The sequence below is a fragment of the Sphaerodactylus townsendi genome, linkage group LG06 (assembly GCF_021028975.2).
Source record: "Sphaerodactylus townsendi isolate TG3544 linkage group LG06, MPM_Stown_v2.3, whole genome shotgun sequence".
Lineage (NCBI taxonomy): Eukaryota > Metazoa > Chordata > Lepidosauria > Squamata > Sphaerodactylidae > Sphaerodactylus > Sphaerodactylus townsendi.
In genome coordinates this window covers 99,152,466-99,171,487 of record NC_059430.1, presented here as the reverse complement: position 1 = coordinate 99,171,487, position 19,022 = coordinate 99,152,466, and the positions used below count along the sequence as shown (strand labels likewise).

The 19,022-nt window shown below is 45.9% G+C and overlaps 1 protein-coding gene across 3 annotated transcripts in view; it reads right to left on the bottom strand.

Annotated features, from left to right (window-relative positions):
- Positions 1-3,103: 3,103 nt before the first annotated feature.
- LOC125434149 (CUB and sushi domain-containing protein 1-like) overlaps positions 3,104-19,022 on the bottom strand; it is an 890,459-nt gene continuing 874,540 nt past the window's right edge. For all 3 annotated transcript variants that reach the window (XM_048499152.1, XM_048499153.1, XM_048499150.1), the window contains 12 exons: positions 18,805-18,978; positions 17,310-17,483; positions 16,735-16,808; positions 15,099-15,210; positions 12,967-13,146; positions 12,026-12,091; positions 11,352-11,513; positions 10,564-10,664; positions 8,467-8,554; positions 8,051-8,186; positions 6,876-7,053; positions 3,104-5,985 (listed from right to left, as the gene is read on the bottom strand). In XM_048499152.1, coding sequence (XP_048355109.1) covers positions 6,894-7,053; positions 8,051-8,186; positions 8,467-8,554; positions 10,564-10,664; positions 11,352-11,513; positions 12,026-12,091; positions 12,967-13,146; positions 15,099-15,210; positions 16,735-16,808; positions 17,310-17,483; positions 18,805-18,978 — 1,427 coding nt within the window. In that variant the 3' untranslated portion in view covers positions 3,104-5,985; positions 6,876-6,893. The remainder of the gene's footprint in view (positions 5,986-6,875; positions 7,054-8,050; positions 8,187-8,466; positions 8,555-10,563; positions 10,665-11,351; positions 11,514-12,025; positions 12,092-12,966; positions 13,147-15,098; positions 15,211-16,734; positions 16,809-17,309; positions 17,484-18,804; positions 18,979-19,022) is intronic.

The window sequence follows — 19,022 nt, the reverse complement described above, 5'->3', positions numbered from 1 at the left end:
AACTCTTGAAAATTAAGAGCCCTTTATTGGGATAGGCTGGAGGGAATGCAAATCACCTTTCTGGGCATAAGAAAATGTTACATTTCCACTTGAGAAGGCAAACATGAGCTTTGGATTTCCTCTGGGACTCTAAGGTGGCTTGGTGTGGAAATTCCACAGTTGTTATTTGGGCACGGAGTGCTCATAATGAAGCTAGTGAAATCCCCCAAAGGGACTTCCCTTTCAAGTTTAGAGTGCAGAAGGAGAACAGTCTTTCCCCTCCCAAATCCTGGCTTCATATCTGATACAGAATTGATCTAAGCAACGTCAGATACAGTCCTAAGAAAAGTTAACACCTTTCTAAGTTCACAGAAGTTTGCTGAAGATAGAAGCTTGCGAGTTCCTTCTAGGAGCAGACAGAGGCAAAGCAGACAGGCCTGCGTTTGCATTGTGCATGGGTCCCAAACCAGAAATCACCATACAAAATGGCTGCAAGAGTTTGCAGGTGACAGTTGTAATGCAGGGTACAATCTGATTAACCAATCGTAAGTGCCCCCCAATTTCAACAGCACTTGATGTTTTCCTTGAGACTGATATGACTTTGGTCTGATTTGTTGCACCCTCGGTTTGTTAAAGCAGACATACTTAATGCAGTCAACAGAGCATGCAATTCTCCACCACATGTTCTATGCAGACGCCAAATTATTAGACAAATCGCCAACACAAATTGAAGTTGTGTATGTCTAAGTCTTGGGTAGCCTAGTTCACATGAACAGCATATGAGGCACTCAGTAAGTTTGGACTTAATGTACAGAATGGGAAAACTCATAACTTCAGCTTCCCTGCATGTAGAAAACTAGACATCAGGGAAATTTCAAGCATATGATTTTCAATGACTGGTTACTTTTCCATTTGCAAGGATGTGTGAGTGTATGTGTGAGACTGCAGCTCTTCCCCCCTCCCCCCCAAAAAAAGTTCAGACCAGAAACTTTTACCACCTTCTGTTTACCACAAGGCCTTAAACCTCAAGGTGAGACTGATTTCTTACATTCCAAGCTGGCCAAATCGGTGAGTGGCAGTAAGAATTTCTGCTAATCTCTGACCCTTGGCTGACTCATTAAGTTCTAAGATCAGTGCTTTTTTGTAAAAAAAAAAAAAAAAAGGAAAAGGACCGGAACTGATATAGAAATTTACATGCCTGCCCCTTTTTCTCCACCAAACTGTTTATGAGTCTACATTCTCTTTCTCTGGCTGAATGGGATGGGGCAGTGTATTACGATTGGGATTTGGGAAAACCCTGGGAAAAAGTGCCGGTAGTCAGTACGTTTGAGTACCATCACACAAAACAGCCTTGCCTAGGGTGCACGGTGAACATTGAAGACAACCGACATTGCATGATGGCGATATTGCAGCATACAGCCTGGGCATTCGTAATACATTCTGCTTCCAGTCGGAAAATACATGAACAGCCAGCCATCTTGTGAAATGGACTCTGGGAAGAATTCAGCGTTCCTAAAAGATGGGACATGTTTGCAAAAATGATGGCTACTTATTCACCCCAGGCTACAAATGCAATATTCAATTAAATATCTTGCAAAAGTGGACTTGGATTTGGGATTAGCCATGGACTTTGGTTTGGACTTACCCTCTGCTGTTATGGTGCCTGGAGTTGGTTGGGTTGTATTTGCAGTGATAAAGGTGTACTGCTAAATCTACATGTGGAATGCACAGCCACTTATGTTTGTTTACATATTGACCCCACTCATCCATACACCAGAGGTGTATAGAGTGCCCAATTTCATGATCAAAAGGAGCTCTGCAGGTGAGGGATGCTGAGTCCCTGGTTTGGAAGCTCCCATTCAACTCTGATCTTAGAAGTGAGGCATGCTGGGAAAAAAGTAGGTAGGGCAAATGAGATGGATCAGAGGGAAATACGATGGGAAGCAAGAGCAGACTGGCCCTTTAACTTGTCAAAAATTTCTGAGGGACTACTGCCCCTGCCTTGGGGGCAGTGGTGGCCAAGAGGAAGTTGAGTAATGCGGTGCTGTAGGGGAACGCTTAGCTCAGTTTTCTGTAGGTACGTTTTTATTCCTAAATCTGTTCATGGTACACAGGAGGAGCTCTCATGCACCATTTTGAGAGTCAGGATTAGGGCCCAAACTCCATACTCACAGACATATACAAGCCACGACTGTGGCTGGTACTATCATGTCTAGTTAAATGTTGAAGTCTCCAGGTACCCCAGATGAATTTCTAGAGCACCCATTTTCCTTCACTCTCCTCACATGACCAATGACCTCGGGCTTTTTAACTTTACTTGCACCCAATAAAAATGCTAATGGATGAAACGAGTATATTTGAATTGTTTCAAGCTTTCAGGTTTTAATGGAACATTTAAAACTCACACTTTGCTCCTATTGGAGGGCAGCATAATGGGAAAGGTGTACATTCTTAGCTGCCTTTCCAGCAGTCGCCTGTCCTGATGTGACTCAGGTCCCAGAGAAAACAAAGAATGCACATCTGCATTCCTCCACGGAAAAAGATGCAATCTTAATTTCTTACCAAAATGTTGGGCAGGGAGTGATTATTGTTTTCATTAAATATTGAAAATATTGTTATTGAACTGGAAAGGCCTGTTTAGGAAAAATATTCTGTTTTAATCCAGATCAGATATCTGTTCATTATGTCCTATAGTAATAACTATGCACTTTCTGACATTGCGAATTAAAATGATAATTTTTGAGGTGCCTGCACTGCCCCTCCACCAGGAAACAAGAGAGCCAACTGACAGTGAGAAGATAGTCTGTGGCACATCCGCCCCTTAAATAGAAATGGCCATTATTTCCAATGGGTGGCAATTTAACCTCCGGAATCCAGGTTTTTCCATCCATTCAAATAGCATCAAATAGCATTGGGAGCAGCAGTGGCGTAGTGGTTAAGAGCAAGTGTACTCTAATCTGGAGGAACTGGGTTTGATTCCCCGCTCTGCCGCCTGAGCTGTGGAGGCTTCTCTGGGGAATTCAGATTAGCCGGTACACTCCAACACACGCCAGCTGGGTGACCTTAGGCTAGTCACAATTCTCAGCCCCACAATACCTCACAGGGTGTTTGTTGTGAGGGGGAAGGGCAAGGAGATTGGAAGCCCCTTTGAGTCGCCTTACAGGAGAGAAAGGGGGGATATAAATCCAACTCTTCTTTTTTCTTCTTCTTAAAGAGCTTGTGCACAGAAGACGAGCTGGAGAATGCCCCTTCCTCTTTGCAGGTAGGCTGCAGAACAGACAGGTCTCCTGATACAATTCTTGAGATTTCTGATATTTAGCAGAAGTGAAATACTGGAACCAGGAAATACGAAGAATGTGTTCGCACTATCGTATATCGCCGATCCAATCCTACCGCCATCAGGCCAGCAATATCTGGTTGAACACCTCTAACATTGACTCCAATGGAGCAAAGAGCAGCACCGTGGATTCATTTCAGGTCACAAAAATATGTGGTGGGAAAGGTTTAACTCCTCTTTCTATCTCTCATCCCAAACCAAATTGGGGTCCTTCCCACTTGCTTTTTGAAAGGGAAAAATGCTAGAGAACTAATTCCCAGTGACAACCATGATTTGTTTATAGGTAGAGTGAGGATGATGAAGGAATGACGGAATTCTCACACACTCCAAAATGGTTTAGAATGGTAGATGAGACTCTGGCTGCCTCTATCCCACCAGCCAAGTTGCACCATGGAAGCAGGACAGCACCCCAATAAAACTGGTCTGCCTACTAGAGTAGCCAAAAACTCTTTCACAAGAAGAGCAGGACTGCTGTCACTCAGTAGTTCTTTTGTTAACCCCGCTCCAACTCAAAGTGTGCTTTGTATGATCCAGGAAAAAAACAGGAGTCAGGCTGGTGTAGAGAGTTGAACTAAGACCTTGAAGAGCCAGGTTTGAATCTCCACACAGTGATGGAAGCTTGCTGCATGACCTTGGGCCAGTCACACACATTCAGCCTAACCTACCACACAGGACTGTTGTGAGGATAACATGGAGGAGAGGAGAATTAGGCAAAATCTCCTGGAGTCCCTTTTGTGGAGACTGGCGGGGTAAAAATGAAGTCAATAAAGAAAAGAAAAGAAAGAACCCTACGACGTGATACCGTAGCAACGTTTGTTGCTTTCATTATATCACTGGCTGACCGATGTGCGAATGCACAATAAGATGGTCTTATTTAATGTGCTGCGTTCACCTATGTATTAGTAGCCTCATATGTTTTGTGTGCAGTAGGCCTGGAACAGTCAGATTCAAAAGGATTTCAGAAAGCAGGGTTTGCTTACTGCAAAACCACTGTGCGAAACAAACCTAACGCTTGAGCAAGTAGAAGGCTGAACTCCAGACAGCGGCTTGGATACAACAGCCTTTCTATGGCTGGAAGGATTTCCACCAGCAAAGCATGACCGTCTTACCCCAGTTCTCACTGCAGCCCCAGACGCCTCTGAAATGCTGTTCCATGCTCCACTGGTGGAAATCCTTCCAACCACAATGCTTTTTTGACTTCAACCCAACGAGAAATACAATCAGCATTAAAGTCATCATCCAGATAGCAGATCACGATCCTGTCCTTACGGTAAAAGATGTGAATCAGTGGCTCAGCCGGCACACTGGCTTGCCTTGGCAGGTCAACTGTGCCCTCCTGTCCCAGTGAGAGGAGCCCAGAGCTCAACATTTAATGAAGGGTGGTGTGGAAAGGTTCATGGTGGGGTTGGATGGAAGCACCCTGGCTGATTATTTTGCCAGTTTCATGGGCAAACGTTGGAATGGTGTATGAGAGCTCCTGTTGGGGTGGTACAGAATGACACACTGCCTCTGGAGCAAACCAATCAGAAAAATAAAATAAATTGGTGATGCCACAGATGTTATCTAATTGCTGACTATGACCCTCATGCAGTCCATTCCAGAGGGCAGTCCAAAGGTAACAGAACTGTTTGCCAGGGTTGTAGGGAGAGCAAGAGGGAAAGAAATGTCAAACGACAAAGTAGGCAATTTGAAGGAAGGCAAAACAGAACAGACTTGCAATAAATGCATGAATTGGGTTCCCTGCAACAGCCAAGCAAAAACCCCTGTCTAATTCTCATGCTAGGATCAAGCTACGGGGGAAAAAAGCCCTTCCTTTCTGGCTGTCTGGCCAAAGCTAGCGAGGGCAATGCAGCAACGGCAGCGGCGGTTTAAAAGGCAGGGTTGGAACGGATCTGACATCTGAAACCCGAACAAGGAAATGCAGCAGATCGTAAGGTAATAACAGGAAAGCCCGTCTACAACACAAAACAAGAGGATGCCTAGAACTGGTGGAGAGGAGGGACAGGCTTTGCAGGAATCTCAGAACTTTGTGGTAGAATGTTTGCATGAAATATGCAGGTGGTGGCGGGGGAGGAGGGGATAGACAGAGACAAAACAACCATTTCTCCTTTTGTTAAAACCTGCCATTTCAGTTCAAAACGATTGTGTCGCAAGCTCTGTGCATTCAGGGGGCCTTCTCAGACATGATGGATTGGCGAGCTGTCTTCTCTGGCAGGTCCGTTCCATAGCCCCATAACCAGGGGACAAATACTGTTTGGCTTCTCCAGGTCACCAGGAGATATTCACCAGAAGGCGATAATCCACTGCAGCGGGACAGTCTCTGGTCTCTCTGCCTCAGAGTTAGCGAGCACTGATGCTGGCCAGGATCAGGTGGGAGACAGAGGTGGAGAAGCATGACGGGAGCAGCGTCTGCTCCCCTCGCCTTCCACACTTGGGCAGGAGGGAATGCTTTGGTTGACTTGATTTTCAACTGCAGAGCAGGACAGATCGGCAATGAGGATGCAGAGCAGTGATGGATAGAAAGGCAGTCTCTCTCCCTCTTTCTCTGGATCAGCGCGAAGGCACCACGTCAACACCACAGCCCCTCCATTTGGGGGAGCGATGATCATGGGCAAATATGAACCAGAAGGCCCACTGGGCACTGGTGAGGCTCCTGTTCCTGGAGAATGCTGCAGAGGAAAAGAGAAAGGGGGAAATATGGCCAGGTTGACATGAGGAGCAAGCTTTGGTTCAACAAGTCTTTATGTGCTATTCATTTCTGTTCTTGCTGACTGTGAGAATGAACCACATCATTCTTGTGGGGACTGCAGCTATCACTTGTCAGACTGGCAGTCTGAATCTTTCGTTGTCCTAGGCTGGGGGAGATGAGTGGGGGATCATCACTGGATGAACAGAATATGTTCTTTCCACTTCTGGAAAGGAGGATAGTTTTGATGTTCAGTTTATTCGATACCCCCAATGGACTTCTGCAGCCCCTGAAGTGGAATCTCCCGGATTATTGGCAGATCAAGAGATCTGGACATACAGACAGCACAAAGTGATGAAGGACAGTGGTGGTGGAATGTGCCATGAAGTTGCAATTGACTTACAGCCCACCACCCCCTCCCTAGGATTTTCAGGGAAAGAGATAAACAGATGTGGTTTGCCATTACCTGCCTCACTCACTCTGGACTTCCTTGGTAGTCTCCCAATTCACATACTAACCAGGGCCAAACCTGCTTGGCTTCCTAGACCTGATGAGATCAGGTTAGCCAGAGCCAACCAAGTCAGGGCAACGAACAGTGGAGTAGCTTAACTATTAGGCTCAAAACAGGCATGACCCTGTTCCTAATCATCAGGGGTGTTTGGTCCAATGGAGAGAGCTGAATCTGGGAAGCATGGATTCAAATCTGTCTGGCCTTGAGCAAGTCTCTCTCCCTCGAGTGGTGTTCTCACAGAAGGGTTGGCATGATGGAAAGGGCATCGAAGGCTAGAAAGATTTTTTCAAATTAAAACCCTCAGCTGGCCCGGCATGAGGGCAGTTGAATGGCGCAGGCACGGCCAGCAGAATTAGACTTACTGCGCAAGATTGCAAGTGCTATACTGCAGTGCACACGGTGCTGACTGTAAACTCTGCCTCGTTGGCCATGATGTCTGTTGGCTGCAAGTTACGGTCATACATTGGGTTTTCGAATGTGCCTCGGACATTGGTGTTTTCATGGCCAGCGTAGCCATTGAACGGCACCTTCGGTCTCCTCCTGATTGAACGAGAACAATGACAGAATCAGAAATGATCGCTTGGCTTCCCCCCCCCCCCCCAGTGGTGAAATGGCTAGACACCTTCAATTTCCCATCTCCCCTGCCACCCCTTGCTGGGACACTTTATCATCACATGCATGTGGACAGTTGCCAATAATTGCCACACCTCACTTCCCTTCCTCAAAGTGTTCAACAGACAACTTGGGGCTTGGCTGATACCACTTGATAACAAAGGCATTCCTTCCCAACATAACTCATTCTGCTGTACACCAAATGACAGGACAGTTGCAGGAATGGCCCTTCATTAGTTTCCTTCTCTGTGTACATCCCAATGGCTTTATCTCTCCTAGAATTTTGACAAATCACCCAGTCCCAAGGTGTCTATGGTGGGACAAGGAAAGGAAGGTAATGTAAACGCTCTGAGACTTCTTAAAAGTAGAGAAAATCAGGGTGTAAAAACAAGCTCTTCTTCCTCCCTTAAAATCCTCCCTGTGATTACTCTTCCCTCCCCCATTAAGAATGTTGCAAGAAAACAGAACCTTCAGAGAATCCCTTATGTGATGTCTGAAAACCGCAATTCCTTCCTCCGCTTGCAATGATGCTGCATGACGCCAGAGTTGGCATGACAAGGAGACCCATATCCCTTTCCTCTGATTTTTTTTCTTTACTGAGAAGTAGCCTCAGAGGCTGTAATCAACAGAGTAAAACAGTCTGCAGGGGACTACTGTTTAAACCTTCCTTTCCTTGGAAGTTTGTCCATGTAAACTGCACCCCGAAAGCTATTTTCTCACACAGGAGGGCCAAGGAGGCATAGGGAGGGTTTCAAGTGGTTATGTGACATGAAGGGGAGAGGGTTAAGCAGGCTCTTCCACACTCCACTTCAGACTGGCAGCTAGTTGAAGCTGCCTTTGGCTTGAAAAACATGGAAAAGAAAGTAATGCAGAATCTGTCTTCCCACGTCTTGCCTCTCTGGCTTTGCTCCTGCAAAGGACTCACCTGTGTTTGTAAAGATACAGCACAAACCCTGCAATAATCAGGGCAATGAAAGGCACGAGGATAGCAGCTGCCACCGAACTGCTGTTGGATGCGAAGGGATGCCCCATCGACTCAGGATCATGATCATTTCTGCTGGCTGAGAGGGAAAGCGGCGTTAGGCTATATCCAGAGAAAGAAGCTGGGGCCCCTCGGCATGTGTTTGCCACATAGAAATGCAACAGATAATTACAGTGTCTGAATGCCTTATTAAAGCAGAAGGGTAGCATGTAAATTAACTGAAATATCACTTTGCCATTTACCAAAGACAGGCATTAATGAAGCAGAAGTCTGTTATAAAAATCTAATTGTAAAAAATAATAAATAAATAAATAATGGAAGCAATGACTACTGCCTGGAAGTGAGACCTGCCAGCTTACCTATCCTCTGGAGGCCGAACTGTCCGAAACCTTTGCCGTGCACAAATCCCTGGTAGACGAACGTCCCACTCGATAACTCAGGGGTGACCTGCATTGGGGGAGGACCCGCAGGTTACATAACTGGAAGTTTCTGACTGTCTATACAAAAAGGAGCTTTAGTGCAGAGTTGTAGAATTTCCTATAAGAGAGATCTACACAATAAGAACACAAAAACCTATGACCTGATTAAAATGATAAAAACCTAAAGGACAGAGAAAAGTCCAAAGCTGCTGGGCAGAATAATAAGGCATTAAAGGTCTGGACAAAAAGGAACATCAAGAAAGGAGAGACAATTATAATTCCAAACTTCAATGGATCCAATGGACAGATTATTTAGACAAAAAAATACAAGACCAATAATAATGTATTTAATTTATGACAATATTTATTGTTATATTCAACCATATTTAGTATGCACTTGCGGAACTCAACTCATAATGGATTGTAATAATCAAATATTTAAATAAGAAAATTTGTTTTTTTGTTAATATAATTTATATTCTTAAGAATTTGATAAGCTTCTTTTCTTTTTGTAAGTTTTTCATATTTTCTTTTCTTACTTCTTTCTCTTCTTTCTTTTTCTTACTACTGCTTTTTTACTACTCCTTTCCTTTCCTTTCCATATATGTGTGTGTGTGTGTGTGTGTGTGTGTGTGTGTGTGTGTATGTATATATATATGTGTGTGTGTGTGTATATGTATGTGTATGTGCATGTATGTATGTGTATGTGCATGTATGTATGTGTATGTGCATGTGTATGTATGTATGTGTGTGTGTATGTATGTGTGTGTGTATATGTATGTATATATATATATATATATATGTATGTATGTATGTATGTATGTGTGTGTGTGTGTGTGTGTGTGTGTATGTATATGTGTGTGTGTGTGCGTGTATGTATGTATGCGTGTGTGAGTGTGTGTGTGTGTATGTATATGTATGTATGTGTGTGTGTATATGTATATGTATGCGTGTGTGTGTGTGTATGTATATACGAATATGTGTATGTATGTATGTATGTATATATATGTGTGTATATATATATGTATGTATATAAATATAAAAGATTGTGTATTTGAGATATGTTGTATCTTAAGCACTTAAAACAATATCTCTATCGCTATCTATCTCTTGATCTATCTATAAAAAGAAAGGAGAGACCATACAGTGGAGCCATCTTAGTGAGCCATAACTAGAGTTACCCATGGAAAAGCCATGCTCTGAATCCTGGAAGATCTCCTATATTTCATGGAAGGAAGCTAGAGTAAGGTCTACACAATCATTCTTAAAACTTTTGCCTTTATAGAAAAAAAAGTACTTTATCATCCTTGTTTGGATTTTGACTAGCTCCAAAACTAATAAACAAACAAACAAACAAACAAAAACCCTGGAGAATTTAACTGAACCTGATGCTAGCTGCAAAAACACACGCGCACGCACGCATGCACCCCCTCCCCCAAAATGAAGTTCATTATTTCTTTTTAGCAGCACAGGAATGAAACAGCAGCAAAAGATGCTAGTAATGAACTGTTAAAAAAAGACAACACCATACTCTTTTCCCAATTTCATTCTATACGCTTACTTAACTGTCTCACTCAATGCAGCTGGGGATAAAAATGACCCCCAACACCTTAGGCAGCCTTCCTCTACATAACTCCATAACCACCTCGGTATTCTTTGGTATTCCTGATGGTCTCCCATCTAAGTACAGATCATGGCGGCCCCTGCTTCGTTTCTGAGATCTGAGGAGATCAGGCTAGCTTGGGCCATCCAGGTCAGGATGTTGACCTGATTACGGTTGAGTAACACACAGAGTGTGGGGTTGCAGAACATCCAACATTTTATAATTTTCCCCATTACTTTCCAAAGTCTGTTTGACCCCATTTTTCAGTCCAAGTTAGACTGGTTGTCACTTCTTACTCTGTGATGCAACATTACCCTTTCCCAATTTTTAAAAACCTTTTCTACATGTTTTGCCATTTTAGGCAAACTTTGCAAACACAAGGCATGGCGGGGCCTACTGTACATGCCGATTGTCCAGTTTGTGCTCATACTTACACGACCATCTAAGGCCCATTTATCATTCATTAACACTTCCGGTGGCCCTGTGATCTGGTACGCCTGGAGCAGGAGATGCATCTCATCCTTTTTGTATATCCCTGAAAAGAAGAAGAAGAAGAGTTTGGATTTATATCCCCCCTTTCTCTCCTGCAGGAGACTCAAAGGGGCTTACAATCTCCTTTCCCTCCCCCCACCCCACAACAAACACCCTGTGAGGTAGGTGGGGCTGAGAGAGCTCCGAGAAGCTGTGACTAGCCCAAGGTCACCCAGCTGGCGTGTGTGGGAGTGTACAGGCTAATCTGAATTCCCCAGAGAAGCCTCCACAGCTCAGGCAGCAGAGTGGGGAATCAAACCCGTTTCCTCCAGATGAGATACACGTTGAAATACACGAGCTCTTAACCTCCTAAGTCTCCTATGCCACTGGCCTGGTAGAAACTACACTTCCCATGAGACCCTGGGCTCGCAAGGTCTCCTGGGAAGTGTAGTTCCCACCTGGCCGTTTTCAGTCTGAAGGGAACAGGCCACTTCTCCAGCCTGAACTGTTTCACGAAGATAAGTGTGTGTGTGGGGGGGGGGGGGGCGAGGGAGGGGGTGCCAGGGTGTGTGTGATTTTCCATGGCCCCCAGGTGTGTGCCCGGTGCAACATGCACCCCTGGCCCCCTGGTAGCTCCGCCTCTGATTGTATGCTATAGACCCTCTGCAAGGTAGTACTTGAGAAGGTCGGCAACTGACTCCATCCCCACAGCAAGCTGAATTCACTGAAACCGAGAGAGCCAGCTACCTACCTGACACTTGCAACTTCACATCACTATGATCTATTAGGGTGGCATTGACCTTACTGGTCACTGGGTCAAAGCTGGTGACAGATAGCACGGCCGGCTGCTTCTTGCCCATGTATTCATAAGAGCCTTTCCAAAATGTGTTCTTCGCAAAGACATCTGCAGGAACTAGAAAGGATAAAACCAGAATGGAGAGAGAAGAGAGTTTTTAGAAGATGAGAAGTCCACAAGAAACAAGGAAACGGAAGCTTGGTTTATACTCTTTCAGGATACTTCAACAGCTACTGGTGTTGTATTTGCTAAAGCAATCATGGTGTCTTTGTAGCGTTCTTTCTTCTTTCCCTGGTATCTGGCACTAAAACTTGATATTACTGCTGGTTAAAGGTGAATGGCCTGACCTGGATGGCGAAGGCTAACCTAATCTGGTTAGATCTTGGAAGCTATGCAGAGCCAACCCTGGTTAGTACTTGGATGGAAGACCACCAAGGAAGTCCAGGGTTACGATGAAGAGGTAGGCAAAGGCAAATTTTCTCCGTTGGTTTCTTGCCTTGAAAACCTTATGAGGTTGCCTTACGTTGGCTGTGACTTGACAGCACTTTCCACCACACAGGATGGAGGGGACTCTTGTTAGGATTTGATTCTCTAAATGCACCATTGAGGTTAATTAAGGAAAGCTGTACCTGACATCTTTGGGAGAGGAAGGTCCCGAGCCGTGCCCGCCGGTCTGCCACTGGGTCGGATATCCGCTGAGAAAGACAAGCCAAGGAAAAAGAGAGTTAATGTTCAAGCACTGGGACATATAATATTATCATAGCATGTTGGCATGTAAGAAGGCTAGATGTAAGAAGAAAACACCTCTCATACAAAGACACAATTTGGGGGCTTTCTTGGTGGAGGCTTATAAAATCATGACAGGCCTAGAGAGAGGGGATAAAGAGATGGATTTCTCCCTCTACTATAATACTGGAGGGAGTCTGGCAGGGCATTTAGGTGAAAGGAAGTACATCTTCATTTAGTACACAGGTTAAGGTAGGAAATCCACAGTCTCACAATGTGGATTTAAAATAAGAAAATAAGGTCTATTAGTGGCTGTCAGCCATAATAGCAAAATGGAACCTCCATGTCCAGTGGCAGTAATGCTGGTGGGTGCCAGCAACAGGGAGAGCAGTTGTCTTGTGTCTTTTTTTTTCAGGCTCCCAAAGAGGCATGTGTCCGGCCTCTGTTGGAACAAAATGCTGGTTTAGACAGACCTTGGGGTCTGGCAGTTCTTACATGATGGGGGGAAGTGCTGTCAAGTTGCAGCTGATTTATGGTGACCCTTCATGAGGTTTTCAAGGCAAGAGGCTAACAGAGGTGGTTTGTGATTGCCAGCCTCTGCACAGCAACCTTTGACTCCCTTTGACTCCCATCCAAGCATTAACCTGGGCCAGTCCTGCTTAGCTTTTGAGATTTCACAAGATCAAGCTTGCCCAGGACAACCAAGTCATGGCTAATGTTATTATGGGATAGTATAAAAACATTAACTGTCTGGAGTCCTTGGAATAATGCAAGACATGAATGTAAATGGTGGAAAATATTTATTAAAACACTTGCAGGCAGTACCTTATCTCAGTGTACTTACCAAGGCAAACAGGTGGTTTCCCCGTCCAGCTGCCGTCAGCTTTGCAGGTCCTGTGCTCCGATCCTCCGGTGAGATAAAAGCCACTCTGGCAAGAGTAAATCAATGTGTAGCCCAGGGAAGGCACATCCAGAGCACCCACGTTGGCATGGGACGGCATCTCCGGCTCTTTGCAGTTGTGAGCTGTGGCAGTTAGGACAAGAGCATTCTGAAACACTCATTCTAACCTACTTAAAACTGGGCCTTAACACAGTCATAAAAATCAAGGTCCCCGCATGATGGAGGGAGGTGTTCTCAAGTCCCCTGATCTATGAAGCCCTGCTTGCCCAGATTCTTTGGCTGCCTGCAGAGAGCTCTGCCACTTGAGAGCCAGCGTGACATAGTGGTTGAGACCAGGTGCACTCTAATCTGGAGAACTGAGTTTGATTCCCCGCTCTGCCTCTTGAGCTGTGGAGGCTTATCTGGTGAACTAGATTAGCTTGTGCACTCCAACACATGCCAACTGGGTGACCTTGGGCTAGTCAGAGTTTTTTGGAGCTCTCTTAGCCCCACCCACCTCGCAGGGTGTTGTTGTGGGGTGGAGGAAGGGAAGGAAATGGTAAACCCCTTTGAGTCTCCTTACAGGAGAGAAAGTGGGGATATAAATCCAACTCTTCTTCTTCTTCCCTTGGGCTGATCTTAGATGCATACCACTACCACTGCTGTGGATGGCCAGAAGAGAGTACTGCAGCTATTAGCTCAATAGGGGTCATGTGACTCAAGGGGCCAATGAGGCTCCACCTATTCATATGAAGGTGTAGATTTTGGCTTCCCAGTTCTGTACTTGGATCAATTTGTTGGCTGAGCTACACAATAACCTGTTCTCAGATCTATTGCCTCCTGCTTAACTTTTCTGTCCCACATCAGCTTGCCTTCCATCCAGAGGCATACCTCCCATTGGGCAAAGTGGGCAGCTGCCCTGGGCGCCACCTTGTGGTGGGCGACAAAATTGCAGGTTTGTGAGGGATTTTGTATTTTCAGTGTTTTTCCGTTTTTGGCCTGCAGGGGGCGCAGATTTTAGGCTAGCAGCACCATAATTTCAGGGATTTTTTGGGAGACTCTCCTGATGATGTCACCCAGGTTTGGTGAGGTTTGGTTTAGGGAGTCCAAAGTTATGGACTCCCAAAGGGAGTGCCCCCATCCCCCCATTGTTTCCAATGGGAGCTAATAGGAGATGGGGGCTACACCTTTGAGGGTCCATAACTTTGGACCCCCTGAACCAAACTTCACCAAATCTGGGTGGTATCATCAGTAGGGTCTCACGAAGACACTCTGAAATTTTGGTGCTGCTATCTTAATAATTGCACCCCTGACAACAGGCACCCCCTAAATTTCCCCAGATTCTCTTTTTAAATTCACTCCCTTCCCACCAATGCTTGTTTTCTTTCTTTCTTTTATTCTCTCAGTGCCTAATAAAGGTTGTTGTTGTTGTTGTTGTTGTTGTTGTTGTTGTTGTTGTTAAATCTACCCCCTTCGGCATGGATTTCAAGGGAGAATCTGAGGTCCCCAGTTTAAACACCACTGAAAATGATGCTGTTTGGGGGTGGATTCCAGCATCACTTGTTTAAACTAGGGAGCCCAGATTCTCCTTTTAAATCCACCTTAAAGGGAGAGTCTGGGCCCCCCCAGTTTAAATAACATTGAAAGTGATGCTGTTTCCCCCAATTGGGGGGACTGGATACAACACCATAAAATGTTTTCATAGCAGTAATAAAACATTTTGAAAGCATTTTGAAAATGTTTTCCAAATATTATTTCGGCTGTGTGGCATGGCCCATTGCTATGTTCAGATTTGTGAGTTGGGGGATGTTCTATAATGTGATGGTGACTTTGAAACGACCTGGTGGAAAAAATTATTGTTTGGTCATGGTGGGGGCCACCCGTGGGGGGGGGCATCAAACTCAGGTTTTGCCCAGGGCTCAAGTTTGCCTAGGTACGCCCCTGCTTCCATCTGCCCACCTGATACTCCAGACATTCAAGAAGTGGTGGCAGCTGGCGTGATCTGCTTCACTGCACACCAGTGTTGTTGTTGGTTTGTTTTGTACAGCAAAATGCTCCATGAAACAGAAACATTGCATTTAAAAACAGAGACTCACGGATACAATCAGGCTGCACTCCACTCCATGTCAAGTTTGGGAGACATGTTCTGGTGGTGGATCCCTGCAACAGATATCCTTTATGACATCGAAAGAAAACGACACTCCCGACCTGTCAGAATGGGAAAGCAAGAAATCGGTTCATTTTATAGGAGCAGCAGTGGAGTAGTGGCTAAGAGCAGGTGCACTCTGATCTGGAGGAACCGGGTTTGATTCCCCGCTCTGCCGCTTGAGTTGTGGAGGCTCATCTGGGGAATTCAGATTAGCCTGCGCACTCCCACACACATCAGCTGGGTGACCTTGGGCTAGTCACAGCTTTTCGGAGCTCTCTCAGCCCTACCTACCTCACAGGGTGTTTGTTGTGAGGGGGGAAGGGAAAGGAGATTGTAAGCCCCTTTCAGTTTCCTACAGGAGAGAAAGGGGGGATATAAATCCAAACTCTTATGCTGTACATGGATTGCCTGTCCATTCTTGTAATGAATGAGTAGGGCTGCTATTTCTCCAGAGTCCGCAAATAAGGGCAACTTGCAGTAAAACTGTAACGGACTCACAAGAAAGAGTCCAAGAGATGGGCTTTTGGGAGCTGTGTCCAAGACAGGAGTTCTGGTTTGCAAACAGCGTGTGTGCGCAGTAGCATTCCTGAAGCTCACATGGACACACGAAGCTGCCTTATGCTGAATTACACCCTTAGTCCTTCAAGATCAGTATGGTCTACTCAAACTGGCAGAGCTCTCCAGCATCTCAGGTGGAGGTCTTTTGCATCATCTCATCCTTTTAGCATCCTCAACGCTGCAGACTGAACCTGGGACCTTCTGGATGCCAGGCAGATGATCCATCACTGAAGCACAGTTCTTCCTTCCCCTTAACAAGAACCCATGAACCCATTACACTGATTCAGACTATTGGTCCATCAAGGACAGTACTGTCTACTCAGGCTGACAGTGGCTTTACACCATCTCCAGCTGAGGTTTTTTATACCACCTACTGCCTGGTCCTTTTAACAGGAGATGCCGGGACTTGAACCCAGGACCTTCTGCATGCAAAGCAGAGGTTCTGCCACTGAGCCAAGTCCCCTCCTCACAGTGTGTTGGCTTTAGGCACCCACAGAGAAGCAAAGTGTGCATTTTGGATGCTAGTTGGGCAGCGGGGTGTACTACCAAAAGCATCACTTCCTCATGTATCTTGTCTGCAAAGAAACAGATGCACACCAAGAACTCAACAGTACTTTTTCCTCACAAGGATGCTGATGCCATAAAACTGACCTCACTCCCACTTAGGGAAGCAGGGAGTGTGGAGCAGGAACAGAGCTTCACTTTGGGGAACTCACATTTCCAAAGGGAGTAGATGGAACCCCACATGCGATCTAACAACTTCCAGACGGTTCCTACGGAGGGAACAGTATGGAATGCTCATCCATATGGCCTAGTCATGGGAGTCATCCTATGTCTGGAAAACTTCACTTGGAATTTGGCCCTGGGAGACAGTGACTCAGATAGAGCAACGTGTTCAACACTACCTAATGACACGTGTTCAACACTACAGCTTTAAAAGAGAGGAGAGGGGAAAAGAGAGGAGGAGCTAAAAATTGGATCATGATCCAACAGATCATGATCCAACAGATGATACAACAAATTACCTGGTAACCTTGGGAATTGTTTTGCGTCCCGAAAAGGGGCACGCCAGGGTCCACACACGTTGTAAGAGTTGCATCTAAATGGAAGAATAGAGGAATGGGGTTAAAGACTGATGAGCAAAGGGAAGCTGCAGCATTTCGGGGGGGGGGGAAAGACAGTTTGCGTAGTGCCACCCAGGGAGTAGGTGCTGGCCGTGGGGAACCATGCTGCTCACAATTCACCCTTCTGGCCGCAATGGTGCACATGCTCTCCATGGGCAGAATCCAAGTTGTAGATACAGCAACAGGAATCTTTGGAAGTAAATCGGGCAGTGCCCTCTGAAGCAGGCCTACTCAGATTCCTACTGAAGTATGTTCAATGGGGTTTAACCCCAGGAAAGACTGCACTGTGTCAGGAGGAATTTCTTTCTCCTGAAATAATTTTGGCTTTCTTTAGGCTTTGTGGATTAAATGGCTATGGGGGGAGGTGGATGGCGACATGCCCACTGACCCACACAGGGGCAGTTCTGCCTCCCCCACCCCACCCCACCCCACCCCTGCCCTGCCCTGCCCTGCCCTGCCAAGCCCCAGGTCCTTACCGATGCAACTGGGATGAGTTCCACTCCACGTGCCGTCGGATTGGCAGAACCTCCTAGGGGAGCCCACTAGCACCAGTGGAAGGATACAGGAATATGAGACGGAGGAGCGGTAGGTAAAGCCCCTCTCTTCACGCCTTCCTTGAGCTGGGATTCCTGGATCGCCACAGAACACAGCTGCAAGAGGGCAAGGAAGCTTCAAGTGAAGGCTGACTCGACCAACAGCAAAAATCCCCTGACCCAAATTCCAGCCCTGTCTAATGTTCATCAGTGCTGCCAAGTCGCAACTGATCTCTTGACCACCCCAGCAAGGGGATTTCAAGGTGGTCTGTCATCACCCCTCCTCTGTAGCATCTTTCTTGGCGGTCCCCCATTCCAGTATTGACCCTGCTTAGCTTCTGAGATCTGAGGAGACCCAAATAAACATGCTGCCTTCCCTCCCCAGATTCCTACTGAAGTATGTTCAGTGGGGTTTAAACCCCAGGAAGGACTGCGCTATGTCAGCAGGAACTGTCTTGAGTGGGGATATTTTAAGGGAAAAAATCCTGCTGGTGGCAGGAAAGGTCTGTCTTTGGATGCACTTCTACCTTGTTGTCAATTACTGCTTAATTAATTTCTACCTTCTTCCCATCTGCTGACAGACTGAGGAAGAACAGACAGCAAGCTTCTGTTTCACTCTCTGACGTGTTGGCTTCAATTTAAAACGGGTCTTTGATTGCACAATGGCCAACCACCATACAGGACTGCCTTAAATCCTTCCCTTCAAACAGGCGAGGCGAAAAGTGCAGAACTCATAGCTACTGAACAAGAATGGTTGTTGAATGAGGACTGGACGCAGCCTTGGGCCAAGATCGTGGCCAACACCCCCACCCCCCTTTCTTTTCTCTCAATGAACTGAGAAACCTTAAGCTTGTTTAATCACACACAGTTTCCTTTGTTGAGGGATTGTGAAATCTAAAGTTCTTCAAACACTTCCCAGGTGTTGAGAAAGGGATCTGCAAACAGAGCTGAGATTCTCCTCTGCTGTCTAAATGAAAGAGGAGTTCAGAAAAGAACTCTGTAAACACTACAGAGTGTTTCTTCCTAATACAGCATCAAAGAGGATGGAAATTTAAGGCTGAGGGATTTGGATTTTGGGGGCGCTTGGACAAGAAACCCTTAACCGGCAAAGAATGGATAAGAATGGGGAATCCAGAATGATGGAGGCTTTTAAGGCACTCCCAGCATTTATTCAGATCTTTCTTTCTCTGTCCTGCTGTTCACTGGTTCTCAGCTTCTGTCTAGCACTGAAAAAGATGCTACCTCTTATCTGCATTTCTCAGGGGAAGGAGTGGGATCTCCAGCTCAAACCAAAATGGCAGCACAGTCAATTCAGCAGGTCCTGCCACTAGCCTAACACGAATTATCTCTGGCACCAACCAAAATGGGGAGGGTAAATTTTGCCCTTCCTACTCTAGTCTCATTTTCGTTGGTAGCACAACAGAGGTCATCTGCTTACGAAAACACTGTGGGATTTCTCCAGTCCAGCTTCCATTTCCTTCGCAAGTCAGCACAGCAGGCAGGGAAAGCTGATATCCTTCTAGGCAGGCATAGCTGATGCTGGAGCCCCAGGTGAAATCTGAACCCACAACTTTCCCGTTGGGGACGGCTTGAGGAGGCTTGCAGATGATAGCTAGGCACAGAACAAATGGAAGACTGAGTCTGCAGTAACAATCT